Raw genomic sequence first — 25,352 nt, forward strand, 5'->3', positions numbered from 1 at the left:
GGCTGCTGCGGCCGCGGCAGGAAGGCAGGACAACGGGTTCGGGCGGCGTGGCGTTCCACGGCGGAGCGAGGGCCGCGCCACCTCCGCCCCGCCGCCGGGCAGGGAGGGCGCGCCGCGGCCACCGCCCGCTCCGCTCCCCCTCCCGCTACTCACCCCCGCGACCGGCCGGACCGGAGAGACGGCGGCGAAGTCCGGTGGCGGCAGGCGGCGGCGGCCGCGGCACATCAGGACGATCAGGGTGCCCAACGCGGCGGCAGCGGCGGCGCAGCCAGCGTAGAGGGCGAGGCGGAGCAGCAGCAGCGCCAGGCACGGCGGCCCGCCGCCCCCCGCCTCGGCCCGCTCCTGCCCCAGGTGGACGACGGACACGGCCAGAAGCCCCAGTCCCGCCGCCAGCACGAAGCGGGATGAGCCGGGATCCTCATCCTCCTCGTCTTCCGCCGCCTCCTCTTCTCCGCCGCCGACCACAGCGGCGGCCGCCGGGGCGCTGCGGCGGCGCGCCTCGCCGCCGGGGCCGTGCGAGCCCAGCGGGCCGGGGGTGGCGGCCCCGGCCGCCTCGGGCTGCCCGGCCGTGCTGCTAGCGCTGTCAGCACCGGGGAACATGCTGCTCCTGGCGCCGCTGGGAGCAAGCGCATCTCCCGCCGCGGCAGCCCCCTGCGAAGGTCGCCGCTCCCGGGCTCCCCCCTCTCCTCCGCCGCCGCCGCCTCCTCCGCCGCCCGCCGCCGCCACTGGCACCGCTGCGGCCGCCGGGGGAGCCGGAGCTCATGCCCAGCGGCAGGAGGGTGCGCGGCGGCCGGGCCGCTTCCTGGCAGCAGCGCTGCCCCGCGCTGGGCGGCGGGAGCCGAGCACCGTGGCAGCAGCCGGGGAGGCCCCGCCGCGCCGCTCGGTGTCCGGCCGGGGAGGGGGCGGAGGCGGGGGCGGTGCCTGCCGGGCGGGCGGGCCCGGGACATGTGCGCCCGCCGCACCGCCCCACGGCGGGGCCCGGCTCGCTCGTGTCGGGTCCCGGGGGCTCCCGTGGCGGGGGTTGGGGGCGTCCCCACGCACAGGCCAGGAAATGGGTACGCTCGGACGAAGCGAGGGGAATCGCCGCCGGTTGCAGTGCGGAGCCTAGCTCCGCGGAAAGCTAGGGAACAACTCTCCGCCGGGAGGCTGCAGCACGGAGGATGGCTGGGCTCAGAGGAACCCGGCATGGGTCATCGAGGCTCTAGCCAGAGCTTAGGGCAAAAGCCTTGGCGTGGAGCATCTCAGAGATCCGGAAAGCCTCCTGAGTGTGGGCGGTATGCTCCCCTCCGATCAGCCAAAGCAAGCCATAAATAACTGGACTTCAAAAATAAAAAGTTGATAGAACAACGATGAAAATGGTACAGCAGTGATTCTAAGAAAAGACAGCCCCACCACCCCAACAGAAGCCGGCCAGGCTTCCTGTCACTGCCCTCCGTCTGTTGTATATTTTATATCTGATTGTGGTAGATCTGAGAACAAATTCCTGAAAGGGCACAAGGCTTGCCATATTTCAGCTGTCCTTGGGACACATGTTCATCTTACCATATGTGTGGCACAGCTACAACTCCACCAAATTTGTGAGCTCATAGCAACTACTGAGCTCAGCTGAACTGGGAGGCCTTGATCTCTTCAGAGTGTTGTCTGCAAAAATCAGCTTCATTACCCACTGTGCAACAAGTCAATAATTACACACTCAAGAGAGACATTGACTACTTATTTCGGAGTTGTGCAAGCCTGGGTGCTCAGTGGTATTCCACAAATCAAGCACACCGAATATCAAAACTTTTTACTATGTATACATTTTAGCAAACAAAAAGAATTAGTGTTCATTGTCTACAAGTTCCATAGTTCTCTTATTAATTAGTATATTATCCTCTATTGGTTAACGATCCTCTCGTTTCCCATGCTAATCAGTCTGCATGCTCAGCCTTCTTTTGATTTGGTGGATTTCTTGGGTTGGTGGTCCTTGAGTCGATGGTTGTGATCTCCCTCTGCTGGAATTACCTTTTATCAAGTTGGAACTGATTTCAGCACAATTGCTGAGTTGGTTTTATTGGTTTCTTCCTTATCATGGGAGTTCTGCCAAATGTCCTTATGTCACATAAATTCTTCATTCTTTATGTCCACTATCAGTGGTACATCCTTTTCCCCAAGTTTTGTTAACCTCCCCCCAAGTCTGAGATCACTGAAGCATGTCAAGCCCTGAACATTAACAGTTCAATTCTCCCAACAAGTAATTTGTTTTTCTAACACATGGACATCACTTAGAGCTTGCTTTTTAGCTACTATCTGTTTCAGGGATTACATCTCCCTTCTTCTTGATTTGTCTTGAAAGTATACAAAGATCAAACATAAAAGAGTATCCTTTCTTAAGAGAATTTTTACATATTCTACACTTTGCAACAAGAGTAGGAGTAAACAGCAATGTCTTTCCTTACAGAAGGCACACTATGCAAAAGTGGATTTACAAGCATTTACTCATGGGCTTCATTTTAAGAACAGATACCTGTAAACTCTATAAAAGTGTTTAGAGGTAGAAGTGTACTGGTAAGCAGCTGGTAAGATTGCCACTGCTGTGTCAGTTGAGGTGTTAAAAAAAAAAAGCCCTGAATTTTACTTTCTAAACGCAGTTATGAAGAAGAGAAACAAATACCAATGCTCTGATCTTGTGAATTCTTACATTTCTTTATATCTTTTAGAGTGCAATACAGCAGCATTTATAAAACCAGACACCAAACTTCCCTGAGCTTCTGTGATGCTAAACAAGCCAGGACACTGAGCATGAATAATGCAGGTGTCCAAAAGTCTGTTGTAGCCCTGGAAGAGCACTTGTAATAGGGAATTGCATGTCAGCTCATGGTGCAGAACTGTAACGGAAATGGGCACAGAATAGCATGGAGCTAGTCAGGATTCTGAGTTACAACAAATGTTTTACTCCATCACAATATTTTCTAAGCTGTTTCTAACTCATAGTGTCTGATGGTCTGGTGTCCCTACATACCTCCCTGAGTGTATTAGAAGTTTCCTCTCAAAATCACAAGAAGTGGTTATGAAGTGATTTTAGGTCCCCCGTTGGTCACTTATCAAAGAAGACACTGCTCCTTAATCTGATCCAAAGTCCTCACTGTAACTTAGTAAGATAAAATATATAATTCTATTACAGTTTGTTCTATTTAGTGGATATTAAATTGCACAAAATCCTTTTAAATGCTAGTTCAGACCATTCACAGTGTATCTAAAATGGACTATTTAAGTAACATGTCTAATGTGATTAAAGGTAAAAATCATCATACCATAATAGTGAAAGTACTATTTCAATGGCAGTCATTTCCCATGTGAAATACTATGTGGTAAAACATCCTGATGATTCACTGAAGGGCTTTGGGACCAGGGCTTTTTAAATACATATGACCATTAAAACCAGCAGAGATTCTTGCAGAGTCTAAAAGCTTTTGGATAAGGCCCAACATGCCAGAAGGTTTCTTATAAAGTTGTTTTATTCTCATTGGGTAGAAAATAGAAAGCAAATATCCATCATCCAGCACACACTTTACTTATCAAAGATTTCAGAATATACAGAACTTTGGACTGAGTTCAAGATCTACTCTGGGATCTTTATTAAGATACACACAAGAAACCAGACAGAGACCTTCTACTGCAAATGCATTCAGGAAACTGCCTGGGCCTCTGTCAAAACTACTTAAGGGAATTGAATTTTTAAATTAACCTGAAGCAGAGCATGTAATGTTGTTAGTCCTGTGTAAACAGAGAGTATTTTCTTACAGTATTAATTCTCAGAAGTGGAGAGGAAGTTAAAAAAACAAATCTACCCGCAATAAAAATCTAGTCCTGCAGTGCCTATGCACAAAACCACTTCTTGTCTGTATGAGTAATCCCACCTATTTTAGCTAGGATTTATACATCATACCATGAATTAGATATGGCTAAATCAACTCATAGAGCTAGAAGAAGATTTGATTCTTTTTCTTTTAGCTCTTAGTAAGTTTCTACGACTTTTCAACCTGAGTACAATTCCTAAAATTTTAGTTTATATCCTAGCTCCACTGAAGTTAATATTAATTTTCAAGTTTACCTCAGTGTTATTTGAACTTTGCTTTTTGTACTTCAAAAATTACTTTTCTATACAAGACAAAAGGACTTCAATGAGGTCAATCTTCTGAACTGGGGATTACTCTAGGCTCTTTCTGTAACTATTTACTCACTCATGGAACTAGTTTATGAGAAAAGAAATTCAAATTCTACCTTATCCAAGCATCACAGCAAATATCTTTCCTACAGAGATAAGACAATTACTTTTTTTAAAAGATAAATGATGTCTGATTTGGGAAAGGATTCAGCATCTTCATTATTTTCCGTTGAGCTAGAAGTATCATTTATCTTTGTAACATACCCTAGAAAAAACCCCACTGATCTAAACAGTTTCGCAGCTGCCTTTAGTGACAATTGTTAAACTTGCACCTTCACAGTACTGCAAACTTTAAACTTCAATGAATTTGCACTTTCAAATGTTTAGGCAAGATTAAAATGAATACTTTTCCTGTAGGTTTTTCACATTTGATCTCTGTTCTGTCAGCCATTCTAGCTCAGATCCCATTGCTATAAAAGGACTAAAACAAGTTACCACTTCTCAATTAAAACAAAGTAATTACATTATAGGCAAAAAAAAAAAAAAAAGAAGTCTGTATAGTGCATATGCAGTTTATATTTTTAGCATACTTACAACTTTGAATTAATTACATGCTTCTTTATAACTGCTGTGATGCTGCATTGCAGTTACAGTCATACTAGGAGTTTATAGAAACTTTTAAGGTTCAAGGCACAAAACCCAGAAGCACTTGTGAGCTTGTAAATCTAGTGATAAACAAGGTAAACCTGGATAACTAACTCTGTTAGAAGCAATCATAGGAATCCTAGAGCAAAAGAAATGGAAATTGGATGTTATACTTCTCAGTATCTTAAAAGTACAAAACATGTAAGTTACACTAATATTAACTGATTTTATTTTTTGCTACACCTTTTAAGACAGCGGTATTGTATTTAGCATATTTGCAGTCAGGAACTTGACACACAGGAAAAAATCACAAAAGCAGTCATTCAATGTCCAGTCTAAGGAACCTAAGGCTTCTCATGGTAAGGTCAGCAAAGGCTCAGCATTTTGTAGCACATTTTCCAAATACAGTTTCCAGTGATTTCAGTGCAGTTGTCCATTCAACATTTCAACAATGAATTGAGAGAGGTGCCAGAAAAAATAAGAAGGAAACACATGGCAAGCATAAAAATTTAGTCAATGTAATTTGCAGAACTTCCATTAAACACTGTGTAGCACAAGTAGGACTTGACTCTGGCTAACTTAGACATGTTCAGTTGCATTACTCAAGAGATTTGTTTATTTTCTTGCAGTGTTCTCACACATTTGCTACATGTATTTTAAAAAATGTGTGTGTGTATGCACACATACATCCATACATATGTGCCTATGTGTGTGTGCCAAGTGAAATAGGACAATATACACAATAGTTGATTTGGCTGCACAGCCCTGATTTAATTCAAAATTCAGTACACTCAGCAAAAAAAATGTGATCATGTCATTGAATCTCTTTCCTGACAAACAATGGAGCCAAAGTAAAGCTGAATTTTGTAATTTGAATATGTGCATCAGTAATCTGGAAGTCTTTCTTTCCACAAAATTCTTTTCTCCGTTGTTAAAAAGTAGCATTGCTATTATTAAGACATGATATTGCAACTGATCTCTTTGAAAGAGCTGTAACCTTTCCCATCCTTACACAGGAAACTACCTCTTCTCAGGGGCAGATCACCAGTAGGTAATCACCCCTTACCTACTCAGTGCCAGAAGTAACAAAACTGCCTGAAGGTTTTATCCACATTTCTATAACAATTATACTGAAATTCAAGGTAGTTTGGGGAAGGGTCCAGATCCAACCTCAAATATTTGGATGTGGCTTCCCTAGAAGTCGTCCAGATGAGTTGGCCCTTTCCATTTCCTCAGGATACGTCACCCAGTGCTGCAAACCTAGTACTTAATGTAGGGGCCCATCACATCGACCTCTGGTCCTATTGACTTAATACAGGACACCATCACCTTAAGGTGACTTGCAATCACCTCAGCCTGGGGCACTGTTCACTCATCCTGGGTCACTCTGCAGTCCTTATGGGCTGCCAGCACATCAACCAGGAATGCCATCATCCCAACCTGAGGCACTACCATCACAATCTGGGGCACCATCAACTTGATATGGGGCACTGTTACCCCAACGTGGAAAACGATCACCTCAGCGTGAAGTCTCATTGCCTTAACCTGGGGCACCAGAACCTCGACCAGTGATTCTGTCCCCTTACCCTGGAATCCCATGACCAAAGTCTAGGGGCAAACACCTCAACTAGGGGCACTGTTTCTTCAGCTTGGGGCTCCACTGCATCTGAATCTGGCGACCATGGCTTAAATTAGGAGCACTATCACCTTGGGGCCCCATTGCTTCCACCCAGCATATCATTGTCTCAACCCAGAACCCATTTCCTCAGGTTGAGGCACAATCACCTGAGCACACAGCTCCATCATCTCAGCCTGGAGCAACATCGCTGTGACCTGGGGACCATCACCCCAACCTGGGGCACAATCACCTCATCTGGGGGCCTCATGGCCTTAGTAAGAGTCCCAACTCTCTGTCCCATTCCCACAGAGCAAAGAAGGGCAGGAGGGGAGAGATGTATGTCAGACATCAGAAATACCTGACTATGAGAAATAGCTGGCCAGAAGGACTAGGAAAGTGAATCTTCCCCTGTACACTTTACACTGGTAAGGCCACTACCTGAGAACTATGCGCAGTTCTGGAGATCTTAGTTCAGGCAGGACATTGAAGCACTGGAGCAAGTTCAGAGAATGGAAATGAACCTGGTGAAAGGTCTGAAGCAGAGGTCTTAAGAAGAAGAGCTGAGGGAGCTGGGGTTGTGTAGCCTGGAAAAGAGGAGGTTCAGGGGAGATCTTATCACTCTGTACAACTACCTGAAAGGAGGCTGTAGCCAGGTGGGGATCGGCCTCTTCTCCCAGGCAGCCAGTGACAGGACAAAGGGACACAGTCTTAAGCTGCGCCAGGGGACAGCTTAGGTTGTACATTAGGAGGAATTTCTTCACAGAAAGGGTGATCAGACACTGGAACAGGCTGCCCAGGGAGGCGGTGGAGCCACGGTCCCTGGAGGTGTTTGAGAAAAGACTGGTTGTGGCAAGTGGTCTGGTTGACACGGTGGTGATCGGTCAGAGCTTGGAGTCGACTATTTCCGACGGCTCCTCCAACCTCGTTTCCGTGACTCTGTGGAGAGCCCGTGCCGGAGGAGCCCCTCCCACGGGAGGTCCCGGCGCCCGGCTCCCTTCCCGCCCCGCTGAGGCACCGCCTCTCCCCGCCCGGCGGCGCGCGGGGCCGGCCGGGCTGCGCAGGAGCGGGGCGGCGGCGAGGAGCGGCCTCGGCGCTGCGCAGCTCCCGCCTCCCGGCTCGCTCCTCGCTCTCTCCTCCCGTGCCTGTGAGTATCCGCCCGGCTGCCTGCGCGGTTACCACAACAGAGCCGGGAGAAGCGGAGGGGGGGGCAAGGGGGACACGGCAGCGGCCGCTGCTGCTGCTTCTTGCCGGGGGTGCCGGCCGGGTGGTGGGGCCTGCGGTGGCTCCTCGCCACGGAAGGTGCCTGGAGGGCCATTGGGGGCGGTTGGGAACGACGGGCATGTTCCTCCCCCGTCTGCGGCAATTTTTTCCCGAAACAAGGTGGGAGACATGTTTTATTCGTGTGTACATATGCATTATTTTTTACCATTATATAATTAAAAAATAATCTTGTTTTAATTAGCTGTCTTCCTACTCGCGCCCCTGCCTGAGCGACGCGCACGTAGGTGTTCCCCGAGCGCGTCGTGCGGTGCCGGGGCTGGCGCTGAGCGGCCAGAGTTGGGTCGCGCCGCCCTGAGACGTGTGTTCCGCCCCACATCAGTGCCCTGCCTGCCCGCTTTGCTCCTCGGCGAGATTGGGAAAGAGGTGGGAGACGCCGTCCTGAGACACCGGCCCTCGTTGTCGCCGTAGTGGTCAGCTTTGGGAGGGAGTTACGGTGTCGTGTGTGCTATCCTTAAAGTTACCGGACTTTGAGAGACACGTTGCAGTGATGCCCAAATAGAGTTCAGAGGGGTGTCTCGGTTGGGCTTAATTAGCGTGAATTAAGTCAGCTGGAATGATTATTGCAAACAGCCTGCCTCGAGCGTGTTAATCATCGCCAGAGTCACGTTTCCACACTTTCCTCGGGACACACGTGTAGCTCCCCCTGCCCAGCACAGGGCTGTGTTCTGCAGCAATGGCTCCCAAAGTGGGGCTGTAGTTTTGAAAAATAACTAGCCACCAAATTTCTTGGCCCCTCTGGATTAGGTTGGAAATGACAAGGTAGTTCTGAAACCTGGGCTCCTGCAGCAGAGCAGAGTACTTAATTAATTTGAAGGAGACCCAGTGATATGCTGCATCAAAATGCAATATATGTTGTCTTTGTCAAACACTGGGGTTTTTTCTGAAGTTTTCACGGCATTTTAAAATGTAGTTCAGCGTGGTTTATAAGCACAACTAAATTCAAAGTCATATAATCTTTATGCATGGCTGAAGTTTTTTCTTTCCAAATAGTTTTTTTTTTGAAAACTGGTTTAATTATAGCATTTAAATACTTGCACTTTTATATTCGTACTATATAACAGAAATAAAAAAAATCTAGTGTTTGTATTTGGACGTCTACATATTTTAAAATTGTGTGGTTAAAATTTCTATGCAGCATTCATAAAAACACCAGGACAACAACGTAGGATGGAACGAATGTAATAGAAATAGCAATGCCAAATTTCTTTTGTATCCCTGCTTTTGTCTGTAGTGAGTCGCTCAATATAGTGCGTAGAATGCATTGCACACATTTTTGCTTCTTTGAAAAAGTAGTTCTCTTTTTTTGGATAGAAAGTGATGGCTGGAATTGTCAGTGGAGAGAGAACAAAGTTCCACAAAGTTAAATTCTTCAGTGGAGTTATTTGAAGACTAAAGTGAAGTTGTCGTTGCTAAAAAATAAGTAAGCTTAAGAATGGGTTTGTGAAATAATTGGCATTTCAAAATATAGTTGTCAGAGCTTTGGACTCTGCTTCTGGAATGCTTCAAGCTCTTCCAACACTTCTTGCTTTTTTTTTTTTTTGTTTGTTTGTTTGGGGTTTTTTGGGGTTTTGTTTTTGTTTTTCCTGTAGTACATATGTTGTTCTTTTGATTTTCTTAACCGAGATAAGACTTTAATGGTTTGGAATAGAAAACAGAGAAAAAGACAAGTAGCTTGGGGGCATTCTATTCCTTTTCTGGAGCTTAGAGCTGTTATGACCTACTGAAATTTTTGTTCCGGTTTTGTGCTTGCCTGTGTTTAGAAGGACATTCAGAGGGGCCTGTGTTTCTTTTGTTATGTGGGGCTCAGAGGGCCATTAGGACTGCTAAGCCCATGGAGACTTTGAATGCAAGTGGCCAGTCCCTTGCAAGGCTCAATTCAGGAACACATAACAGTGCAAATTTTGTAGGATGGGTGGCATAGATGACAGGATCATCTACAAGCTTTTTAAAGTCTGCCCTTTCAGATGACATAATATTACACCTTAGATCTAAGAATCTGAAAGTGAGCTGGATCCTAGGTGAGCCTCGGTACTCCCTAAATTCATGGGAGATAGGCAGACTATTACCTTACTGCTTCCACCAGAGCTGTTTCCTAAAGCTGTTTCATTCTTTGCTTCTTGGTGTTATGTTTGACCAAGACTGGTGATAGTAATGGTCTAAAACATGATCTATTTTCATGATCTGAGTTATTTTCCATCCAGCAATTTCAATTGATGTTTAAGTCACAATTCAGTAATGAGTATTTGTCATTCTCGAAGTGTTTCATTGTAATAATAAACACTGGAACTGTGGGAAACCCGTATTTTGAGTTTAATAGAGCCCTGTGCTTCAACATCCTACCTGCTTTTCCATACTTGATATTTTTCTCTGAAGAAAGCAATAAGTCACAAAAATACAATGCAAGAGATTATCTCAAGAGGCTTTTACCTCATTTGCCCCTTACACATGTTCTGAGGAAACAGAAATATATTTAGACTCTTCCTAAGTGATATTTTTGAAGCTGCTCTTTGTAGACTGACTTAGTGACTGAATTTCTATGCTTTCTCCTGCTCATGTCTACCGAGGAACTGCTTGTTCCTCTTATATAGAAATATATTCACTGAAAATTAAGAATTGCATCTTTTTTCAGTGGTTGTGGAGAATGTAATTGTTACATCTGTAAAACTGCATGTGTGTGTTTTAAACTGTGATAATAAGCACATCTTATGAAGGAAATTCTCCCAGTAACTCAGGTCTGTTTGATGTGTGTTGAAGCACATCTCTGCAAATAGTTAAAGGAAATGCTGATGGCACAGCTATTTGTCTGGTCAGGTCACTAAGCACACTAAACTTGTGATGTTAGAAGTGTGAAAACACTTGCAGTTCAATGGGCATTTCTGTTGTGGGAGACAGTTCATGTGTTGTGCCACTTGGTAGAGATGGCCTCATATTGAGAAATATGCTGTGATTTATCTGCTGCTGGACTCCATCAGTAGTTTGTGAAGTGGTGCACTTGATTCCTTTATGGTCCTGCCATCTGTTTCAGGACTGGCAAATGTAAGTCCAGCCTTTACGTGGCAGATATGCTGAAACTTTGCTTTAATAAGAGCAGTTTTCCTTTTTCTTTCATGAAGCTTTAAACTGCTGTGCCAGACTCTGCCCCTTCAGTTGTGGATAGCCTGGTTGAATATATGTTGCCTTCAAATTTAAATCTTGATATTAGATGGAAATACTCTTCACAGATATGTACCAGTATAGAAGGACTGGGAAAAACAAAGCTGGACCTTTGCTCTTCACCATTGATACCTGGCGGTCTGTCCTTTTCTGGGGTTTTCATACCTGTTCTGTATTATTCAAAGACTGTGGCTATGGGTCAGTTTTGGGAACGATGAATACCAGTGACCACTTTTTCCCTAGCAGCTTGCTGCCTTTTAGTCTCTTAGATAGCTGGAGTTGGGACTCTTCCAGGCAGTGAGAAATTGTATGGCAGCAGCCCCATGAGACTTCAGTGTGGATGGTGTCACTTATGCTTGTAGAAGTGGAAGGCCTTCCAGAAGCTGCTGCTACTTTTATCAACCAATATATGATTAATTGTCTTTATTTTTAATTGTAATTGTGAGCTGCTTCTTTTCTTCCTGGGTTTAGAGAGTTTGTGAATCATTTTCTTGGGCTTCTCAGCAATGAGTAAGTAGCCATGGTCTGTTGAAGCAGACCTGATGGCCATCATCACTCCCATCATTTAACCTCAGTATTCTCTGACCCAGCCTTTCTGCTCAAGAGGTCACAAGGTGGTCTTTGCTGAAGAGCCTGAAGAACAAATATTTAATGTGTTTCTATGAATGAAGTCCTGGAGCTACAGATGCACATCTCTCATTGTAATGTATTGCAGCTTTTCACAGCAGGGGAATGGCTTATTTTTGGCTCAAGAGGAAATATTTTTTCTTTCTCCCCTCCTCTCCATTTCTGCCTGTTCTTTCTCCTCCCTGCCTTGTACATTAACTTGAAAGCCTTTGCCCAGCAGCTGTCTGGGGCTCTTTGGTAGTCATATGCTTTCATTTGCTCTAATCATGATGGCAATTGACTGTGTTCCAGGATTTCTAGTGCCCATTGGCTGAACTGAATTCTTATTTGAAATAGTCGTGAGACTCAGGACTTTGTGTTGCAACTCTTTTAAAAAGACTCAAGAGTACTTAAAAGCGTCTCCAGTGAGCCTACCTGTTTGAGACAAAACTGCTGTTGTGAGGGCTAATCTGTCATAGGTTTGGGAGTTAATATATTGTATCTTAGAGCATACAGGGGAAAATCCTTCCATTGTGTCCAGCAGAGAGAACCAAGGATGCAGAACAGATGTAGCAGGTATTGTGCTCTGAGCTTGGAAAATCAGAATGTCTGCTAAAGAGACTGGTTGTTTCATCCATTGGGGGGTTCACTTAAGGGAAGTAGCTTCCTAAGAGCTATATTTCTTCCCTTGCATACTTGGTTGTTCTTAGTAACAAATATGAAAGCTTTAATTTAAGAGGAGGTAAATAGGGCTGAATATGTGTGGGTTGTCACACAGGTTTTAAGACTTGTTTTTTCTCACTTTTTTCCTCTTTTGAACTAACAAACCCCCAAAAGTATAACTTTTCTCATCCTAACATTTTTATTTCTCTCTCCTAGATGTTTTCAAATCTGTCTTTTTTGTTTATTTGCTGGGGTTTTTTTATGCCTCAGCAAAAATGAGGAAGGCAGAGAGAAGGAGCCAGGTGTGGTTCCTTTAGCATTTTCAACTTCTCTCAAGTTCACCATACAAGAGGCAATTTGGCAGTCAGCAGGGTTAGCAGGGCAGGATTCCCAAAGAGGAAATTATGAGAATGTAGAATCAAAAGATTTTGGAGTGCCATAAAGAACGTGTACCATTTGAAGTGTAAGTCTTTTATTCAAAACACTTTCAACCCTAAACCAAAAGGTTCCCTGTTGGAGATAAATACGATGTTATACTTCTTCTGATACTTCACATGTTTTTTAATACATCCTTAGATAATGTCTGTTCCTTTTTTTGTTGTTGTAAACATACTATTGACTCATCTTTAGTGTACTATAGCTGTGCTGTGTTATGGCCTTTGTGGTGATGTACAGGATGCACGCAAAAACATCAGACACTTCTGATTCAACTCCTAGGATGTGTAAACGTCTTGTTTTCCCCTTCTATTAAATACCAGGATCTTATGATTTAAGCCATTCAGAGGATGCATAACATGCAACTCAGAGTGTGGTGTTCTACATGCTAGGAATCTGTGTTACCAGGTAGGGAAAAAACCTGTTGGAGCTTTCCTTGGAGCATGGTACTCTGCATGCTAGGAATTTTTATGTTACAAGATAAGGAAAAAAAACCTGTTTTCCTCTCTGTATTAATTATTCTCTTCCTCGATTATGAAAGTAGAATGCTTTAAAAGAAAAGAAAGTTGATCACTGCTTGTATCTGAATGTTGATTTTTGTCTTTTCTTCTATGATTTTATTTCAGTACTCTTAGGTGCACAACTTTCAGATGGTGTGCATCTTAAAAAGTGAAAAATTTAGTGGATAACTTCAAGGTTTAACCAAGTTTAAAACACCTCAAATCTTTCACTGGGTACTTAATGTACTTTGTAAGCGTTAGTTTCTGACATTCAAAAATGTTTTCAAAAGGCAGGATATGTTGAAACACAAGCCCACATCTAAGTCTGTATCCTCATTACATGACTTTCTATGTACCATCCTACATTTTTAGAAGATACTTCAGGTTATAGTCATGTCTCAGGTCCTGCTCTTAGGCATTGCCTAGAAAAATATTTCAGGTGGTGCTGTAGCTGGCAGATTTGCAGGGGAAAAACACTCCATATGCTTAGTGCGATTAGGGTCTTGATCTGTTTTTTGACATGGAGGAGGATGTCAAAATGCTGCTTGTTCTTTGGGTAGTGCAGCAGCAAGCAGTGGTTGACCTGTCAGGAGCTATGTGGTCGTTGTTCTCGCAGTGTCCAGCTGGGGACGATGTGGATGTGGTCTCGGTAGGTAGTCACACTCTCAGTGTGTCAACCCTCTGATAGGAAAGTGTGGGTCGCTAAAGCCCTGACAGTCAGACTGTAAGTTCACCTTGGCTGCTTGGCCACTGCTTTCTGATCTTAAATGGGTCAAGCTTGAAGGGATTAAAAAGTGGTATAAACTAGTTCTTCCTAAACTAGGAAGAGCTGCAGTGAGGTAGAGGCAAAGACAAAAGAATGCACTTGGCCATGGTGATAAGTGATTGTTACAGTTGCAAGAAAAATGGGGTAAGAGTTAGAGAATTACATGGGGAGAAGAAATATTACAGTAAAAAAGATCTGGCAAGTAATTAATGGCCAGCCTGCTCTTTGGAGTCAATTATGTTTTTCTTAGAGGGTTTCATGGCAGAAAGCCACAAAAAGCATGTGGTTTTTTTGTAAATAAATATAACGGTCACTAAAATTAGCAGTTAATGGTAAGTATTTGACTGTAATGACAGGTTTTTTTGGGATTTCAGAGTATCACTTGTTGACTCTGTGTTTTAAAAACAGGCAACATAGCAGAACTCTGTATTTCTCCCAGAAGTAAAATTACACTCTGTGTTGTATATAAATGGATGTGCCATTGTAAACAGAGCCAATTTATTGATTTAGGCATGCTTTGTCAGCAAAATTACCTCTTCTGTATTGCATCATCTTGGCAAATTCCAGCTCTGTTGCAGATGCCCTCAATGCAGGAGTGGAATAGGATCCAAGAATACCATCTCTTTGTTTATTTCCTCTTGTTTGTTTTTAATGTAAATGACAGAATTAGTTAATCTTTAGTTTGTGAATGATTGAGTGGGAGACACAGCATGTTGGTTTCCCATTAAGATGAAGGCTAAAGTTGTTCGGGACTTGTACCAGAGGAGTGGCATATACATTTGGCAGTGGAATGACTGATGCTCCTTGCTTGGGCAGGGCCAAGCTGCTAAATGATCTCACCTGTACTGGTGGTCACTATCTGTGAAGCAGTTATATCTCAGTCTTCCTAGGAAACAGCCCACAGGGAGGTGAGCTATTCCTGAATCGTGTAGAGTGGGAAGATGTGTGCTCCCTGGCTGGCATTAATGGTGGAAAGGAAGGTACGAGCTTGTTGCTATCTTTCATCACCTTTTGTCAGCTCTACACTGCTCTTTTGTCTTGAGTTAAATCCCATCCTCACTTCAGAGACTGTGTTCAGAAGAGTCATCTGAGAAGCTGTGGTGTGACTATACATTATAGCTGATGAGATACTGTTAGTTCAGTCTCCTTTGCAGGTGTAGCATTACGTAAACTGAAAATACATGGTTGTGATTACACCCAAGAAAAGGTTGTATTTTGAGCTATACTTAAGTTTTCAGCTTTATTAAGCTATCCTAGTTTATCTGCATCCACCTGTAAACCTTTTTGCCTTAGCCCCTTATGCTCTTACATGTTCAGTAGTGTTAACAGTATTTCAAATCTGTGTTTGAGACAAGTGAAATACACCACATGCCTGCTTTTACCAATCAGTCATAATATTTCCAGTTATGAGCAGAAGAGATGCTAGTTCTGTAAGTAATAATAGCTTCTGATCATGGAGAAGAAAGGGTTTTATTTCAAACTCTACTTCCTGTATTAATTTTCTTCATAGAATTGGCTTTGTTCAAGTTGTACTTGATAAATAAATAATTCATAGTCTATACTTGACAGGTTTTGTTCCCTTCTGGTTTAGATTACATGAGGTAGAAAATTAAATTTAAATAATGTGCTACTCTTCTGATTGTTTTTTATTTTTCTATTGTGCATGTTTTTATATATTAAAATATATTATCCTTTTAGGAAGCTGCTCTAGAAAAACTTACAGGAATTCATGTGATAGTTGAACATTGCAGGCTATGCAAGCTGCCTGAAGCCAGGTATCACAGGAAGTGACACGAAGGGTGGAATCAATAGCCCAGCTGAAGTGCATCTGCACCAAGGTGCACAAGATGGGTAAAAACCAGGAGGAGCCAGAAGCCGTGGTGCTGTGGGAAAACCATGATGTAGTCACCATCATGGAAGTGTGGTGAGGTGATTGTCATGGCTGGAGTGGTGCAGTGGATGGTTATAAGCTCCTCAGAAGGGATATGCAAGGAAGGAGAGGTGATGGGATGGCCCTCTACAGTAGGGAGTGTTTCAGCTGTGTAGAGCTTAAGGATAGTGATGATAAGGCTGGGTGCCTGGGAGTAAGAACCGGGGACATGGCCAACAAGACAGTCATCCTGAGGGCTGTCTCTTCTGGACCAGCCTGCCAGGATCAAGAGGCAGATGAAGTATTCTGTAAGCAGCAGGGTGGTGTTTCAGGATGGCTAGTGCCTGTTCTTGTGAGAGACTTTAACTTGCTGGATATCTGTGTTCCCAAAGTGTTTTACTCCTTTGTTTTGTTGCTCTTCGAAGAGCTTGGTGCTTTAGAGAGTTAACTTTGTGGTCCTGAAAATTAAACTCTACTTCTGTTGCTTAATAGTGTTTTTCAGCTTTATACAACATTTAACCACAAGTATCTTTTCAGTTCTTTGGCTTTGTGATTCTTAAAACCACAGGAGGTTCTAGATTTTTTGGGTTTATGTTGTAATTTGAGGAGCATGTTTTCAATTCCTCTAAACTAGTATTATTTGAGAAGTGGCAGAATATCTAAGTGACCTTGAAAAATTCTGTATTTTGAAGTCATTTTTACCTAGAACCTTTCCTGGAAATTCCTTTCTTCCACCTTTGTTTGCCATGGCAACAAACTATATGTGGTTTAAGGGAGACCACCCATCTTGTAAAATATTCTGGTTCTCCAGCCTTGTATAGTTGTTTCCACTGTCTTCCTGTTTGGTTTCCTTGGGTCTGAAGGGTATTACATGTTTTTTGATTGTAGCTTACTAAATTTATGTGAAATCTGTTGCAAAGAGTAGGAGAAAAGTGCCTCTGGCTGGATGGAACTGGTAGTCTTTGGTACTGGCTAATTTTGTTCTGTTGTGCGCTGTTCAGATTTTTTTAACTCCTGTATGTATATTTATACTGCTAATGAGTGGAAACTTTCATTCATTTCCTCCTGCCACATGCATAAGATCAAACACCATAAAATTCTGTAAGAAGTAGGGCATAATAGGAGCAGATTTGTAGAACATAATGTTTAAGATTGAGGTCCTGATGTCTGTGATATTGTGTATTTGGGCTAGTCGTAATCTGATCCCATGGACTGAATGGTGACTTCTCGTTTAAATGCACTGGTTTCATGCCTGGTTCACACTTTTTAAAGTCTAGTTTCATCTGAAAGAATTAAGTTTCCTTACTGTACTGTGGAGTGTGAGTTACAGAGGACTGTTAAGAAAAGCAGGCTCCTTGTCCAAACTAAATCATGGACACTGACACACCCTACATCTGTCACAATTTAACCTTGGAGCCATGGATCTTTCGATATAAATTGAAATTTTTCGTAATTTTAAGTGCTGAAAGTCTGCAGTGTGTATGGCTGTGTCAGCCAGGATGGTGACCGCTGTGTACAGACAAGGTTTACAACATAAAATTCCAACTAATGATAGCTCATAAGCAGTTCTAGCTTAAAGGGAAAAGATAAGGCTCTTTAATTGCTTGTTTGTAATAGTTAAGATTTTTTAGCCAGTAACAGTGTTTGACAAATTTACTTAGAAGTAGTAGTTTTGAAATTGTGATGGCTTGGCTTAAAGTAAAGCTTTCTGGTCTAACATATAAGCTGTGTGCAATAAGGTTGGCACTATATTTTTTTACTGAGCTCATTAGGGAATTGTCTCAAGCAACTTCATGTATTTGATTGCAAAATTATAAATTACTAGAGCTAAAACAGTGAAGAGCAAAGCTATTATACTCAAAGAGTATTTGGATTTGTTTTTACTCAAATCTTTGGAAATGTTTTCTGACGCTTGCAGGTGGCACTTTGCGTTTCATTATGGACCGTTTTGAAGACATATCAGATGGTGAAGTGGATCATGCGTTCTTTGACAGTGACTTTGAGGAAGAGAATAAAGCTGAAGAAAATGGTGAATACGTAGAGAAAGGAAGTACAAAGGCAGCTCTTGCAGACACTGATTTGATTTATGATTCAAAGGATGAAAAGTGTAGTGAGGAGGAAAGTGAAGAAAGGCAGACAAATTTGCCAAAGGATCAGTCTCTAGAAAATAGCAAAGATCCTATTGAAGATACTTCATCTTCGACAGTTTCTCCAGCTGCAGAGAACGCAGGTACATCTGGAGCAACACCTGCAGGAGATAGAGGAACAGAGGATATTGTTCCTGCTGGAATTCCTAAAATAGTTAAAGAAGGTGAAGAAGATTACTATACAGATGAAGAAGATAGTAGTGATGATGGCAAAAAGCAGAAGGTTAGACCAAAGTCAGCTAAGCAACCAAACACCATAAAAAAGGCTAGCAAAAAATATACCATCAGCTCCTCCTCTTCTTCCTCCTCCTCCTCATCCTCCTCATCATCATCCTCAAGCTCAGATACAGATTGTTCTGACACAGATTCTGACAGCTGTTTATCAGATTCATCTCATCCTTCCCCAAAAAGGAATGCTTGTAGAAATGCTCTTCTGTCTCCAAAACAAAAATTTAAGTCAGCAATGAAATTAACAGAAGGAAAACCAAAGCTTGGTGATGACCTGGAGGAGTCTGAAGACACAGTGACTGATGTAACACCTCTGTCAACTCCAGACATCAGCCCCATCCAGTCTTTTGAATTTGTAGCCTCAAATGATAAGAAACTAAAAGTAAAGAGACAGGAAAACGTGAACCAAGAATTATACGGTAATTTTGAGACTTTAAGTACCACACTAAATGTGCAAAACCTCTGGGGCTGGGAAATTCTGTCTTATATCTGTATTTTTTTCATTAGATTCCGAGTTTGATCGCAGATATAGTCGAAAAGTCTTGCACGATGCCATGGACCTGAATCAGCTTCTGAAAGGTGATTTTTAAATTTTCTTTTTACACCATCTGCCAGTTGCTGAGAACAACTGTGTTCTAATAAAAGAGAGTGGGGTCATATGCCATGTGCATTTTAAAAACTGATTTCTGTTTAAGTGGTATTGATCTAATTCTTTGAATTCTTCTCTATGTAATAGTACTGATTCTGCAATAGAGAAAAGAAGCATGTGTTGGTTAGCATATACCTAGAAGTAAGATACGCAGATAGGGTGCATCTAAAAAAGAATTGATGCATTAATAAATTGGGTAATAAAATTGCACATGCATTTTAAGGTATACTGGACTATGGCACAATGTTTTAATATAATATCTAAATTAAAACATCAGTCTTTCTGTTGAAAGGCTAGGTTATCAACCTCCAAAACTGAAAGACAGTCCAAAATTTCATTCCATTATAAATGGTATTCTATGCTTAAACTTAGAGTACCTTTTTTGATAATTAAACAGAAGTATTTGAAATTCTTTTCTGAACTAGGTGTCTGCCATCTAAAATACCATAGGTTGAGTAAAGATATTTTAAAAAGAAAAGTAGCAAAAAATCTTTTAGTAAAACTCAAGTGGTTGCTTCTGGCTAATAGACTTTTAAAATATTAGTAATAAAGCCTAAGAGAGCTTGCCATCTCTTTCCCTGCATTTGTTGCACACCTTCATTATGTGGGATGAGAAAGCCCTGGATGACCTCATGTGCATATTTTAAGATGTACACTGTGCTTTTGCATTTGTTTTCATGCCCCGGAGTTTTCAGTACTAAAATCTGTGGAATAAAAAAGGCTTGACTCAAGAAATCTGCTGATCTCAGGTGAGGAAAGCCTCTTGCAGTTTAAGTCTGGTATGTTACAAGCTAGGTTTGCTGTGTTGAAGTAAGCCTGGCATGACTAAAAAACTACATGTGTTGTGTTTCTTCACTCTGCACCTTGCCAGGCTGAGCTTCTAGTGAATAAGGATGTAGAATGTATTAAATACATGGTTTAATTTCCCTGTGAGTAAAAAAAAATGAGGATTTTACTTGTATGGAAGTTCTTCTGATGTTAAGAAAAACAACACTAGCCATCAAGACAGGTAGAGCTTTTTCTCATCCCTGACAGTCCTTATGCTTCAGCTGTTCTTTCATACTAGAAACCATTCCAACCAGTTGTGAAAACATGATGCCAGAAGAGTTGTTGCTAGGCAATTGAAATGATGATATCCTATGTCCTTATTTGTTCCCTGTTAGCAAGAAGCTATTTAATAACTGGTGATTACCAATGGATTCATCTCATCTCTAAAACAAATGGATATTATTGCTCAGAGTAGGTATTCTCAGAGATGAATCTCTGTTGGGGAGAGGAACTTTTTTCTCAAAACTGAAAACTAATTCTGAATAACAATACTAAAGATAGAGTAATGAGAAGTAGAGTTCATAGGGTCTAGCAGCTAATGTTCCTGATTAATGTGTATATTACTCCCAAGCGCCTCTCTAAATTGGCAAGCACAACACAACTTAATTAGTCTGGGCATTTTGAAGTTTAGATGGGGCAGAATTATTAATGGTGGAAGTAACTAGTCTGGGAAAATAGGAGCTAATCTTATTCTGAGTTATTGCTTTCAGATTGTTTTGTACATATTATGGGGAAAAAAGGTGCAAATAATTTTCCCCCACCCGCCAGTCTCTATTAAATGTTCATCAGAATTGCTTAGGCATAAACATCGCTTCAAGTGAGAACACTGCAAGCCCAGACCTGAGTGCATGAAAAAAATTTAAATAATCATGATTTGTTTTTAAAGTATAATATTCTTCCAGTACTTTATACTGATGAAGCATTTTATTTAAACTTTTTGTCAAATATGCTTCTAATATAGCTGGACCTGAGCATTTAGAGCAGTTACACGAGTTTAATTTCCCCAGGTCCCCAGACACTTGCAAAATTTTCTTGTGATCTGTTACCGTGTTGTTTCTATGGGGCACACAGTAATTTTGTATGATTATTCACATTAACAGTGCATACATTTGGGAAGACTGGAATCTCTTGTATTAAAAAAGATTTGCAAGAACAAAGAAAGGAAATTTGTTCAAAGAACAAGTTTTGGACTAGCACAAGAATCTGGTTATTAGAAGCAGCAAGGTAGTTTGTGTATCTTAAAGCAGAATTAATTTGAAGCTTTTAGAAACTGTTGGCAGTTAAATTTAAAAGTAATTGAAAAAGTTTTTCTGTTATATGTCATTTACCTATTTGTATTCATGTAGAAAACTATTAATTTGTAAGCATTTTAAAAATTGTATTAGACAAAAGTTTATCATCCCTTTAAGACTCCTAAAGCTATTCTTGTTCTTGATCACAAATAACAAAAAAATCTCACAAATAACATAGTTCTAGTTGGAAATTGCAGTGTCCCTGTTCTGTATTGCACTTCGATTGTTTTTAGATGGGTAGTGCTGATAGCAGGTGTGGTTATAAATTTTCAGGAAAAAATACAGTTTCTCAATTGTTTCATGGTGTTATATATAGATCTTTGTATGTAATTGTTTTGTGATTCGATGATGTTTCCACTTTGCTATAAACCTTGAAGATATTTCAGAAAATTAATAACTGAAAGCAATATTCTAAACCCATACTAATAAAAAAATGTCAGAGTTATTTCTTCTGCTGTACTCTTGAGTAATCTAAACACAAAAAGGGGAATTAAGTATGGCAATGCAAATAAATAGATCATAAAGGATCGTTTTTGAAGGTAATTTTATAAATCACCATATTGGAAAGCTGGGAATAAAATAAATTGGAAAATTTTCTAATGCTATTTTGCTTGATCCTATCTCTTGATTATTATGCAGATAAAGAGATGGATTAAGTGTATGAGTGTGGTCTAAGCACTCGTCTATCTCAATCCATTATGCTATAGATTTGCTCTCTGTCTTTAGACAAATCTCATGATTTCTGTAGTTCAGAACAGAGTTGTCTGCTAAAATTGCTCTGTATCTCTTTATCTGGATTTGTTTGGTTTCAATACAGTGGGATAGCACAAGGTATATACAGTACTAAAGAATTTAGTACTTTGTGTTTTCTTCTCTGTCAAATGGGGTTGATACCTGCTTATTTTACAGAAGTGTCTGTGAGAATTAGCCTGTAAATCCATGGTATTAGCTATTATTAACTTGAGGAGGTGGTGTGGTGGGGTAAGTAGGGCAATTGGCCACAGACTGAAGTTTTATCCTTGAAGCTCTCATTGACCTCTGTGCTGATAAATCTTTTTGCCTCTTCTATGCCTTAGATTTTTAAAATAGAGCTCCTCTGTTGAAAGCTCTATAATATAAATATCATTATTATGAAAGTAAAAGCTCCGTGTTTCTGAATAAAAACTGTTGTAGAAAATTAAATAGCAGCTTCAACTGAGCATGAAGAAATCACTAACTTTTTTTTTCATATTATTTCTCACTCAGGAGATAGAACAAGTTTTTGATAACTGAAACTTTATTCTCCTTATGGATATGTTAAATGTGTGCTCATTCATGCTGAACTAGTATATATGTAGAAAAGCTGCTAAGCAGTTTCTAAGTTTAAAGTAGACTCTACAGTATACACGTACCCAAACTGTAGAGTGGAACTAAGCATATAGTGCTTTTCTGCAGCATTCTATTTCGTGTGTATGTTTATAGACTTTGAACTGATTTTCCATATGTATGTATACTCATATGATTGGCCTTTGATTTCACAGGCCTAGAAACTCATGTTGAGGTAGAAGAGCAATTGCTAGCTTATTTTTATATTTTGAGTTGGAAAAGAAATTGAAAATCTGTGAGATTATGGAGAGATACAGGCTTCCCCAACATCCATGAGAAACATTGTAATTATGGGGGGAAAAAGTCCAGCACCTGTAAGATATCTTCCTCATAATATCAAGAGATAAGTAGCAGCCCTATTTAAGCATGTTTAAATAGGGAAAAATTTTACCTGAAAAGGACATTTTCCTTCTCTTAAAAAAAACCACCAAATCTTGAATTCTCCAAAATCCCTTTTAAAGAGCTCTGTGACCTGCAATAATGGGTGTTATAGGAAGTATTTGTTTAGAGATACCACGGAGAAATAGTTTCACTCTTCAACTACTATATATTGATGAAGAACTGTGATTTATTTCATTCTTTTGTACTCTTCAAATGTGATATGCATGTGGTAGTGTAGCAGTATAAAATAAAATATCAGTCAAGTGTAAGCATTGAAGCAGTTTATATTGGGATTGCAAAAGATACACTGAAACACGTATGATTTTGATTTTAGCCTTAATGTTGTTAGGACAAGCTGTATCTTTCTGTCCTAATGCATTTGACTTGTTAATTATAAGTTGTGTTTTATATAAGGTTTGGCCTTTCTCATTCTGCAAGGTCATTTCAATGCTTAGAAATTGAAAGCAATAAACAGCTTGTTTATGGCTTAAAAAAGAGTCAGGTGTCTTTCCATGGAAACCAGCTTCCATAGAAATCTTGTGAATCCTTGCACAGTGCGCAAGTCATTACGCGAATGCTGCTGCTTATTTATCATCTACCCCAAATCATATTTAAGGTCTGACTGACAATGAAAGTCACTAGTGTTTTAATTAAATTACTTACTACCCACTGATGGAGTATGTATATGATAGGTAAATCATATTTCATTGTTCCAAGACTTATAAACTCTTTAGAAACTTAAATCAAAACCTTAAACTGTAGTCTTACCTCACGTTGTCAGTGGTCACTGCAAAAGCAGTCAGGTAGACCATTCAAATACTTAGGCTTTGTGATTAAAGAGTAGTGTGGGTGCGCTGATACGTAAATCATTGAAATAACTACAAAACTCAAACACCTGAGTTATATAACATGAACTGTGCTACCAGTATTTGATAGCATTTGGAATTTTACTCTTTTTTTTTCTTTTTTTTTGCTTATTGGTGGTGATTTGTCCCTGGTTTTGTGGGCACATGCTGACCTCACTTAGACACCCACTGTCTTTGCCATGAAAGCACTGTTGCCAGTGAGTGGTAGTTGCATTCATTACATATTGGACGTAGGTTCCTGCTGTGGATTACCTCATTTTCAGTCATAGCAAGTGTGTGGAGAATAGGGATATGATGCTGTGTAAATGGTGCTTTACAGAGGCACGTTGGACAGATTTTAGTCAGGTGACTGGAAGCAGTGGCAACTGTTACTGCTGATTTCAAAGTCAGAGGTCAGAAGTGTCTTTCTAAACCATGGAAAGAATGTCACCTCTCCTTCAGGAAGACCTACAGAAATTGTTCCAGTTCTTTCTAGATTTCTGCTGTGATTTATTTGAGCATTGTTTAAGGAGTGGTGATTTCTTCTGCTTGTTTTGTTAGGAACATGAATGCTGTAGTATTAGTAATAATCTTCTGCTAAAACCACGCTGTATGCATTGGTGTCTCTTTTTTCTACTAAATTTTAGACTCTCCTGTGACACAGTTCCTGCAGAGATCAATGTTGCATTTGTGTGGTTTAAAAAAGACTATCTGTGGGTAGGGTCCAGTAAGTTATGGTTTGCTTTGCTGTGGTGTTTGCAGATTAAATTCTTCCTGACTATAGATCTTAACCATGTAAAACATAACTCCAATTAATTAACAACTTGATGAACAACAAACCAGGTACTGTGTTACCTGATCCAATGCTTTGGTGTGTTGCGGCAAAAATCTAGTTGTGAAATTTCAAATGGGTTCTTGGGTTGTATAGAAGGCTAATAATAAAAAGATCATTTGAGGAACTGGAGAGTTTTAGATTGGTATTTTCATTCAATCCTTTGAAAAAACACTTGCTGTTGCATGTATTGGGTTGTTGTATTGGGTCTGAACTTCTGATGCAAAATTAATGAGTCTTCTGCAATTCAGCCATCTATCAATAGATTACTTACTGGGTTTTGGCAGTTGTCCACTAAGGCTTCAGTCAGTAACTTCATCATAGAACCTTTGTGGTGTTCTTAATTCTTTCACTGTATTAGTATACTTCTCTTGAGTTGTGATAAATTCAATATTATGACTGTTAGCAAGCTCTCAACTTCAAAAGTTGTCAGAGAGCTGTTGGCAGTAGTAAAATCAGTTTCTACATTAAGAATAAATAAATAATAATGAGGCTAAGAGTGAGAAACATACTGACGAAAGTGGAATGGAGTCTGTCTGACACAATTGGGAAAGGCCATCTTTCTGGTGATATGATAAAAGGTGTGGATGAGGAACTGTAAAGTGATATCCAGAGGAAAAAGGCTAAGGAAAGAAGAGAGAAGAGATGAATGAAAAAAGAAAAAAGTCTGTGTGTTGAGGGGTTATGTGACTGAAGAAGCTGAAAGATGAGAGTAAAGTTAGTAAAATTTTGTCCTTGCATATGTAAGAAGTAGTATCCAGTAGAGCAATGCATGGATATGTACTCTGTTCACTCTAATTGCCTGAGAGCCTCTGGTAAAACAGGGAGTGTTTAATGTGATAGAAGTTGCATACCACTACCCCCAGGAGATCTGAGTGACTAACTAAAGCAGTGCTTGTTGAGCTCTGTGTGTAGCAATCACTTCAGGGTTCCTTGAATCATTGTTTTGAGTTGCATTTTCTGACCAGTTTTGGGGTAAAAGGGAAAGACCTTTGTTCCATGTCATTGCTCTGGTTTTGTTTTTTCATCACACCTAATAGTGGTTTACCAAAAAAGTCAGAAAATCAGTAGTAAGTAATTACCTTGAAGGATTTTAAATCT

The 25,352-nt window shown here is 41.0% G+C and overlaps 2 protein-coding genes across 3 annotated transcripts in view; one reads left to right on the top strand and one right to left on the bottom strand.

Annotated features, from left to right (window-relative positions):
- Positions 1–729, bottom strand: part of SNX25 (sorting nexin 25) — an 83,270-nt gene extending 82,541 nt beyond the window's left edge. The window contains exon 1 of the mRNA XM_066185878.1: positions 154–729. Coding sequence (XP_066041975.1) covers positions 154–600 — 447 coding nt within the window. The 5' untranslated portion in view covers positions 601–729. The remainder of the gene's footprint in view (positions 1–153) is intronic.
- A 6,726-nt stretch (positions 730–7,455) lies between these two features.
- CFAP97 (cilia and flagella associated protein 97) overlaps positions 7,456–25,352 on the top strand; it is a 31,076-nt gene continuing 13,179 nt past the window's right edge. Inside the window, exons 1-3 of one of the 2 annotated variants that reach the window (XM_066185888.1) lie at positions 7,456–7,554; positions 17,603–18,478; positions 18,567–18,638. In XM_066185888.1, coding sequence (XP_066041985.1) covers positions 17,623–18,478; positions 18,567–18,638 — 928 coding nt within the window. In that variant the 5' untranslated portion in view covers positions 7,456–7,554; positions 17,603–17,622. Of the gene's footprint in view, positions 7,555–7,691; positions 7,791–17,602; positions 18,479–18,566; positions 18,639–25,352 lie in introns of those variants that run through there. The other variant, XM_066185890.1, reaches the window with a different exon arrangement.

This window comes from Chamaea fasciata, unplaced genomic scaffold (genome assembly GCF_029207755.1).
Source record: "Chamaea fasciata isolate MVZ Bird 193981 ecotype frontalis unplaced genomic scaffold, bChaFas1.0.hap1 SCAF_6, whole genome shotgun sequence".
Lineage (NCBI taxonomy): Eukaryota > Metazoa > Chordata > Aves > Passeriformes > Sylviidae > Chamaea > Chamaea fasciata.